Below are 10,205 nucleotides of genomic sequence, written 5' to 3'. Positions count from 1 at the left end.
GCAGTTTGCATTGCTGGTTTTTGTTTTTCAAATTTGAACATTAATATAGCATGATACTTATGAAATTATAAAGTTTTAAACTTTTTTATGAGGGATAGATCAGTATCATTCACAAGTAATTATTGAATACACGCCATCTTCATCATTACGACCTCAAACTTCATGCTGCGTATAACGTATAATTTTATTGTTTAAAACAGTTAAAAACCGATTTGCTCTCAAGGAAGGGCGGGTAACTCTATCCTACTTAATCAGTTGCACCTGCCGAGAGGCCAAACAAGCAGACATGTGACCTGTTTCGCTTTCGTGTCATTGTAGACTATGATGGTTAGTCACCGTATTTTGGGGTTGTATCCGCAAATGTGTTTGTCAAATGGCCAAGTCGGGTGGTAAAACGATTTCTTTGAAGAGCTACTCGGATCTGCTCGATCAAGAGGAAGTAGTGACTGTCAGTGGAACTGGAGATTTTGCCGTGGGTAGGTTCAATATTTTTTGTTTACAAAATCGTCGAATTACGCGGAAATGACAGCATCACGACCCAGACTGTCGTCAGCGTGCTGAATGCCAACCTCGTAAATAATACTAACGACACATGTGCCATGTTTGATTAGTGTGACACCTGATATCGATTTATAGAGTACACTTACCAGTGCTGATTTCACCTGTCATTAAGGAGATGCTCACTTACCTGATAACCGCAATATGGATGCTAGACAGGTGTGTTATTTTGTGGGGAGGTTTATAGTCGTTCTAAATACTATAACTGAGAATTTTTTCATAATTAAGTTAAGTTTGCAAATTTTATAAAGTCACAAATTATTTAACTTTTGGTCAGAATTAACAAAATTAAGATAAGACACACCATCATAATTAGGACATTTGTCAGTTCAAGTGAATAAGCACTATGTTTGTGTGCATCAAACCATTTCATGTTAGTTAATTAGCTGAAACATACAATGATGACTTCGTCACTATTTGGTTAAATAATAAAAATTCACAATGTTTTTAATATTTGGGATTCTTTCACCTGGCCTAAAAAACTCAGGGCATTCTGAAAGTTATCTGTTTATGATAACATTATTCCTAATACTTTGACATTATTGTTCACTGGTGGAATAACACTGACATATATTCTCCTCTACCTATCTATTATCCTATAAGGCTTTACCCTTGTGAACATCACACAATGGAGATGAAGGAGGAAGTGAAAATCATATTACAGTTTTGACATGTCAAATGGGTCATTTTCGCTTTGAAATTAGAACATTATGACAAATGATAGTTTCAAACGATGTGTACATCCCCTTGAAAAACTGACCAACAAAACCAGTGTCATTAGCATGCTTCTTTTGCATATACAAAGATTAGAGTTTATTATATTTTTATTGTTATAGTTGACATGCTTGAAAAATCATAACAATGACAATTGTTACAAGGACAGTGTGTCAGTATCTGTAGTTATAATATAGAGAGTTATTAGTTATTCAAGGCCACGATACATAAATTATGAGATGCTCATCCTGTATTACTGACATTACATTTGATGATGATGATGATGATGATGATGATGATGATGATGATGATGTGTGAAGCCCATTTCTGGTCTACCCAACTGTAATATTGCTGGAACATTGCTAAAAGCAGCGTAATAATTAATTGTCCGTGACCAATTACTGGAAGAATTTGTATGAAATATAGCTGAAAATATACATGATGGTCCATAGTTTACTGTGTATAAGGCACATTTATATAAAGCATGTTTGTCAGTTAGCTTCTGATACATTTTTTAATAGAGAATTGTATGGTTTGCAAGTGCAAATGTTGAAAATTATGTTTGGGACATCTTTAGTTTCATGAATGATCACATTATCTAATCTCTCAAAAGTCAAAAGACAAGCTGGTATCACACAGTTCAGTAAATTTCCATTAGAAGTCTTGCGTTGAAGTGCTGTAATGAAAGGTTTCTTGAACTGAACTGAACTAGAAACTGCAATATCATTGTTATTTATGATTTATCTAAATACTTACACTCAGGGAGTGGGGGGTAGCCTAGTGGTTAAAGAATATGCTTGTCACGTTGAAGACACAGGTTTGATTTCCCACATGGGTACAGTGTGTGAAACCCATTTCTGGTGTCATTGCTGTGACATTGCTGGAATATTGCTAAGGCCACCTAAAACTGTACTCACTCACTCACTCACTCAAGCTCAAGTTTTAGCTGTCAAGTAAAGGCAAGCTTCTGTACCTCCGTTGCTCTGGTTAAGATTATTTTAACCACATGACTTGGTTGACACATGTCATTGGTTCCCAATTGCACATGCTGATGATGGTGCTGTTGATCACTTGATTGTTTGGTCCATACTCAATTATTTACACACCGCCGCCATATAGCTGGACTATTGCTGAGTTCAGCATAAAACTAAACTCACTTGCTCTTATATTGTTCCCAATTTTAGAAATCTGTTTGTCAATCTAAGAGACCTATATGCATATGTATAATTAATGATATAACAGGCAAGGTTTTGTTTAATAAGATTCATTGTTTTTTAAGAAAAAACAGTTCACTGTACCCCCGTGTATAGTTTAATATAGTGCAAGTTTGCCCCAGTAACTATTATAATTAAAGTATGAGGACATTAAGAGGAAAGTATGAGTGAGTGAGTGAGTGAGTTTAGTTTTACGTCGCACTCAGCAATATTCCAGCTATATGGCGACGGCCTGTAAATAATCGAGTCTGGACCAGACAATCCAGTGATCAGCAACATGAGCATTGATCTGACCACCCGATCCCGTTAGTTGCCTCTTACGACAAGCATAGTCACAGGAAAGTATGAGGGCAAGGGAGCTGAGCAGATTGTATTTCTTTTCTAAGATGCCAATTTTAATACATACAGGAATTCATTTCGTCAGACATGAGAATTTTTCAAACATATTGTGTTGAACTATGAGGCATTTCAGTAGAGGTCTGGACATTCATAGACTTGAAAAGATTGCTGTCCACAATGATGTTTACTTGTGCCCATCAGGGTGGGTGTGCCCACAAGAGCGACAGTTGCGGTCCACCTTGTAACTTGTGATGGTCATTTTGACAGCTGCTAAATAAGAAGTAGTTATACTATTGAAAGCTTGCATCATCTCCTTTCTTTGGGCTTATTATCATGCCAAACACTGCGTGAATAACCTTAGATATTTAACTGAAATATTGCTGAGAATGACTTAAGCAACCTCACAAACACATAATTTTTTTGTTTCATACTGTGAATTACACATGTTCAGTTTTCATTGTTTCGAGATTGTTTTTCTTAAAGACTAGCTTCATAATCAGCATAAATTTGTATTTTTCAAGTTTCTATTTTAAAAGTGCCCTTTAGGCACCTTAATGCAGTTTAACTGTACCATTATATATGTACTCTGCAGTTTAGACAAGAAATCTCCAACCCTGGTACATATAGTGAAAATGTCACTAATGTCACCCATGGTAGTTGAATTGATGTCCATGTTCAGCATTTTGACTCCTGAGAGGCTGTTTGATCTTCAGTCATGACTCACCTCCAAAGGCAGTCATGTAGCCTAGTTGTAAAAGCGTTTGTTCATCATACAAAAGACCCAGGTTTGATTCCCTATATGTGTACGGTGTGTGACACCACCTTGACATTGCTGGAATATTGCTAAAAGGGGCCTAAAACCCAACTCACTCACTCACTCACTCACTGAAGTGTCTCCATTGACTTTTTGAGAAGTATTCCCGTATTCACTCAGCAATTCCTGGGTACCTCACTACAAGACACTAAGAGAAGATAATGTGACTGCTAAACTAGAATGTATACTGTCCAAAGAGCCAGGAATGAATTGTTGTCATAGTGACCTGGTGATAATATGATTAATAATATAATATATTGCACTCAGCAATATTCCAGCTCTATGGCGTCGTTCTGTAAATAATCAAATCTGGACAAGGCAATCCAGTGATCAACAGCATGAGCATCGATGTACACTCTTGGGATATGATGACGTGTCAACCATGACAGCGAACCACTCGATCCCACTAGTCATTTCTTTTGACAACCATGGGTTACCGAAAACCATTCTCTAACCTGGATCTTCCTGGGTCAGTCATAATATAGTGACTAATAATAGCTTTGATAGAATGGTGTTTTTTAAACAGATATCGTTTGAGGATCATATAATGTGTGGATTTTCTTATCTTTCTGTCTTGATGCCCTTGTTAGACACTCAGCCTATCTACCACTGTCTGGGCCACACAAACCCAGACATCGGTCACCATGATCCAGCTAATTAAGAAAAGGCTATACCTCACTTAGTACCATTGCTGAATTGTCACATCTTGCTGTGGGTAATCATGCAGAATGGTTAGAATGCCACATAAATATTTTTTCAATTTTCATTATATTCTATTTACATATTTGCTGTGGGTGTTTTGCATTTATGATAGATTTGTGAATATTTTAACAAAGTTTCAAGGACTCTTTGTACAGTGACAAACACCAGATGTGATTCACATGAGGCGTGAATATTTAATACATGTATGGTAAGTTACGAAGGAATACAAAATTTTAGATGTCTACATGTATTTTGGGATCTTAAAATTATGTAAATTGAGGCAAATGAAATAATCTTTATCTTTTACACTGTTCACTGTATTCTATTCCCTGTGAGTGAGTGAGTATGGTTTTACGAAGCTCATAGCAATATTCCAGCAACATCATGGTTCACCAGAAATGGGCTTCATACATTGTACTTATGTGGGGAATTGAACCCAGAGCTTGTGTGTGACAAGCCAACACTTTAACCACCAGGCTACACCACTACCCTGAATTACTTTTTCAAAAACAACTGGATTGATGTACCATACTCACACAGAATGCAACAAGCACCCTCGTGACATGTACTATGACTGAAAATATGCATCAAAGACCTTATTTCCTCATATTTATTTTTCAAGTCAGCTGTACAAAAAGGTATAACAGTGCCCAGTTACTATTATCAGAAAGGTATCCTTAAATCCTTAAATCAGCTACAACAAGCACCCTCGTGACATGTACTATGACTGAAAATATGCATCAAAGACCTTATTTCCTCATACTTATTTTTCATGCTCAAGTCAGCTGTACAAAAAGGTATAACAGTGCCCAGTTACTATTATCAGAAAGGTATCCTTAAATCAATGTTTGAAACGAGTTTGTTCACCCAGCAAGCAATCTCTGAAATCAGTTTGTGTATGCTCTTGATAAGGGCCTCCTGTGTTTAAATTAAACACATTACATCGTCACTGTCAATTTATCGGGACCTTGAGTGCAGCGAGTATGTTAATTGTAAACATTTGGATAGCAATAACTAAATACATGTACTATATAATGTATTCTCAAAACTAAAACCTGTCAGATGCAATAATACTGACAGGTGCCTATACAACTGCAGAGTGTCGCAGAAAAATGAATAAATATTGTAAGTAGCCATCTTTCAATAAACCGTTATTGCAGAGTATACATTTATGCATTTACATTTTCATTGACTTTTTGACCAAGTTCATGGACTGTTCACTTTGCCAAAACTCCACCTGAAGACTACCAAGGTGGACTGCTGGAGGGCTGCTCAATAGACACATAACAGCAGTTTACCCAATATTTAATGCCTCAGAGGGTCAGTGGGGTAGCCCAGTGGTTAAAGCATTTGCTTGTCACACCAAAGACTCAGGTTCAATTCCCCCACATGGGTGCAAGGTGTGCTACCCATTTCAGGTGTCCCTGGCCATGTTGTTGCTGACATATTGCCTCAGAGTACATACTGTTCACTAGTAACACAGTGGTCATAGCAACATTACTAGCTGCCAGAAGGGCTGGCCTTTAAATCTATTCTCATTAAGATTCTTGTAGCACTGACTGTCCCAGTAAATACATGTAGACACATGCACCTGATATTTAGGTTGCAAATGTGTTTGCTTAAGCACTGCGAGTTAAAGGGACCCAAGAACCCATTTAGCATGGATGACGTTATTGCTTTATGCAGAGAGGCAGTTGGATATTCATGTATTTAGCAACCATTCAGGCTGCAACTTAAAACATTGGTTAACTGATGTAAACATTATGGATACACACACTGCAAAAACTATGTTAGTTTGTTACACATTCGATGATTCGGGTTACCATAGTAACCGTGGTAACAGTAGGTGGCAGTCTGTAAATGATCACGTTGGGACTAGACACTCCAGTGGTGAACAGTTTGAGCATTGATGTACGGGATACGAGGACATGTATCAACCAAGTCGGCAAGCCTGACTTCCCTGTGCTGTTGGTCACCCTTTACGACAAGCATGGTTTGCAACATCATGTTTGTTTAACATGTTACGCACAACTGAGGTGAAGGGATAACAAATCACCTGAAACATAAAGGTAACACTGCAATAAAGTAATTGTTGAAGTTTCATCCAAATATATTTAAAATGAGGTGGGAAGTTACTGATATAGAATTTTTTACAACCAATTCACAAGCGTACCACTGTAAGTAGATGTTACCAACGTGATATGTATATTTATTTGGTGTATTTCATTAAATAAGTAGAGATATGGTTAATAAGCATGATTTTCATTGTCAAGTTGTTTTTATCTAAATTTAGCATTATACACTCAGCTGGAATTACCTGTCAGTAAATGATATTTCAGGCAAACAAGCACTCCTGTTTATCTTGTAATTGTTTTAAAAAACTTAGGGCGAAAGAATATATTTAATATTCAAAATGTGGTTGACAGGTGAAATAGAAAGTGTTTTTCTTTTTGTGGACTGAAAGTGAAAATATAAATATCTTTCCTAAATATACTCTTCCTGTTGGTAATGTTTCTCGTCATGAACAGATTGTGGTCTTGACTTAAAACAGTAAAACGATCTAAACCAAAATGTTGTACCACAATAGACACAATCATCTATAAAAGTATTTTGCTTCTTGACTTGTTAGAGAAAATAGAATGACGAAAATGTTGTTTTCACTAACTGGGGATAACTTATCTGTCTGTGAATAGAAAATGCTCAGTGGTGCCCTTGTTTGGCCATACCTGCCATACCTTAGGTACACCATCAATCTGAATTATATTTGTATGATAAGAAAAACCTGGTCAGCTATGACTCATTCATACTCAGTTTGTCATAAACACTCGTATCCATACCATGTTTAGTCCTGTCTTTGAATATAGATATCACTGGCATTCTCTGTCATGTCATAATATTGTAAGTCATGTTTAAGCGGCATGTCTGTGTTTTATCAGATAACCCAAAAGGAAATCCTTTGCTTACAAAGTTGGTGTATCAATATATTTCCTGCCCGACTTGTAGCTCCATGTTTTTTCTGTCACTATCTGTGTGATAATCCCGTACATCTTACATGCAGTGACTGTCCCATTGTGTATGATGGCTGGAACTAGAGGAAGATGCAATGTTAATGAATATGTTACAGATATGTGTGTAACATATATGTTACTTGTCAAACACAGAAGGCGAAGAAAATTAATCAAAAATAGAGATATTGGGCTCCATAATTTTGGTGTAACACAATGTGAGGTTGGACCAGTGCTCATTTGAACAAACCCGGTTGCAGTAAAAATTACTGCTAAAACAAATACAGCATAACCACAAATACCTGGATCTCCGATATCCAGAAATATCTTGATTTTCACTGAAAGATAAACACATTAATAAGTTTCAACTATTATTTCAGTTTAGAAAATAAGCACTTGCTTGTGATAGCTTGTAGCTATCATCTAGTAGCAACATTAGTGTTTGGAATTGGTTTAAATCTGTTGGTTTAAAAACAATTGATGATTGGTTCATTACATCTGATCAATCATCAAAAATAATTGATTAGCTTCATTTATCAAATTCTCTTGGTTATGTTTGTAAATGAAAAACAATAGGGGGAAAACGTGTATTTCTTTCAGGGTTTTTCTTCCAAATTGCACAAAATGCTTCACAGATTTCACATCTTTAACTGATTACTTGTATGTTGAGAACATAAATTTCCTGGAGTCTTTAAGACAAATTCACTTATGACTTGGAACAAGCTTGTAGTGCGTATGAAATGTAACAGACAAGACCAACCTTGTGAAAAAAGTTGTTAATACAAACATGTATTCCAAAACTGTTTGTGTTTGATTATGAGAAAATATGATCACTTGTTTGGTTGTTTAGTTGCCGCAACCAATTATTATTTAAATTGATTAGACCACCACTATACAACACTGGACTGTAAAATGCGTTCTTGTTAACTTGTCTGTTGAAGTGTTGGTGTTCCTTTCATTTAAATGTGGCATCTTTCAAAAATATATGTTTAAAAAATAAATATTGTAAAGAACTTTGTTTCCCCATAAGAATATAAACTTTTTGATATATTTTAAAAATTGGATGGCTGATTTTCCACTAAGTTGCATTGAAGTAATAGAAAAGCTAAGTCATGTCTTTGTTTTCGGAGAAGGGTTGACAGGCCAGATAATGTTACCGTATATCACACAGTGTGAAGCTTCTGTATTCTTTTTAAAGGTTGACCTTAATTGTATAACCAATACAGAACACTGTAAATCCTTGATAGTCTCACCCAGCTGTTTTTGATGCCTGGGTAAAAATATTGTCTAAGCAGCAGATTTCTCCACAGTGCAGCTGGTTTGTAACATTGACGTGGCCAAACATGGTAAAACATGTCTCAAGCAAATCCCTACTCCCTAACATGCAAGCAAACACTGTCCAGATGTCAAACCCTTTGCCCTTTGAAATGGAGGTCACAGGTCACACCCTTGTTTCCAGAAATAAAATATTTACATGTGTGACCTTGAGTCTCTCACATGCTGACTTCTGTCTTGGGGTGCCAAATTGTTGACGTCTTTGAAACCACATGTCCTGTGAGTGGACGTTTTGTTAATATTGTCAATAAGAATTGCTCGTGAACCTTTTATCATGCTTACAGAAAATTATTTGTTTTAACAGTTGTATGATCTCAATAATTTCAGTTTTAAAAATATTATTACCTCTTCAGTGGTTGATTTTAAGCAGGCCTACCATGTGACACATGTTATATCAGAGACCAATATAATATATTATGTAGTCTCGAGTTATATTTAGGAGATAAACCTAGTATGTTTGAAATTAATGGCGACTAAATTTCTGTTGAACCAAACGCAAAGCATTTCTAATCCAAAACTTTTGAATTGCCTATGTGGAAAATAGCAGAGTCTGTGTCAGAATCCATGGAGTTGTTGTTATGATCCACCATCACAGCGATTCACCTGAAGTAGTCCTCACAATAACATTTATTAATGCGGCCTGAAAACCAGATGAGCGTCGATCCAGAATTGATTATGCCTGATTTTTCTTAACAACCAAACAGAATCTAGTATTTTCTTGATTCATGATAGAATTGAGATTACGTAACACTTTCTCAGTGAAGTACAGATTCCAGTACTTTTGTTGGATGCCATCGGGTGCACCCTGAGGGTGTGGGTTCAAATCCCAGATTTGACTCAAACAAATGAAATACTTCCCGGTTGCTGACTACCGATTCTAACCTGAATCTTCACGGGTAGACTTCAGCTGTGAAGAGTGTCCAAATATCAATATTTCTAGAAAATGTAGAGCAACTTCCTGTAATTATCTACCAAATTAGCTTGTTTTCTTTATTTTTTCACATCAATGTTTGAAATTCAGCTCTATTTTAGTGCCGCTATCTTATCACCATGTCTGTGGCAAGTTCAGTTTAAAATATAGAAGTTATGACTGATAATTGAGTGTTTGCAGTTCACTGTGACAGAGAAGCCTGTCTGCAGCAAGTGATAAACCTATAAACATGTGAGTTATGATCACCTGAGAACTGCAGTCATTTTGTGGAACAGACCAGTGGCTGTTAGCTCATGTCAGGGAAAGTGATAGGTTGCTAATACAGCAGTGAAAGAGAGAAATCTCGATATACATCACATGCTGGTACCACAGATGTCATTGTCAACAAAACGGCGATGGTGGAATCAATACATGTTTATGTTGTATGGACTGAGGTTTTATGACTGAGCGAGTTTGTTTAGTTTTATGCTGCACTCAGCAATATTCCAGCTATATAAATTAATCGAGTCTGGACCAGACAATCCAGACAATCCAGATCAACAACATGAGCATCGATCTGCGCAATTTGAAACCGATGACATGTGTCAACCAAG

General features: G+C 36.5%; 1 protein-coding gene across 1 annotated transcript in view; it reads left to right on the top strand.

Moving 5' to 3' along the window:
* The first annotated feature begins 234 nt into the window (after positions 1-234).
* Positions 235-10,205, top strand: part of LOC137296155 (uncharacterized) — a 30,053-nt gene continuing 20,082 nt past the window's right edge. The window contains exon 1 of the mRNA XM_067827857.1: positions 235-476. Within this exon, the coding sequence (XP_067683958.1) occupies positions 374-476 (103 nt within the window). The 5' untranslated portion in view covers positions 235-373. The remainder of the gene's footprint in view (positions 477-10,205) is intronic.

This window comes from Haliotis asinina, chromosome 9, assembly GCF_037392515.1.
Source record: "Haliotis asinina isolate JCU_RB_2024 chromosome 9, JCU_Hal_asi_v2, whole genome shotgun sequence".
NCBI classification, from domain to species: domain Eukaryota; kingdom Metazoa; phylum Mollusca; class Gastropoda; order Lepetellida; family Haliotidae; genus Haliotis; species Haliotis asinina.
The sequence above is the reverse complement of the archived record's forward strand: the minus strand, read 5'-3'. Positions and strand labels throughout refer to the sequence as shown.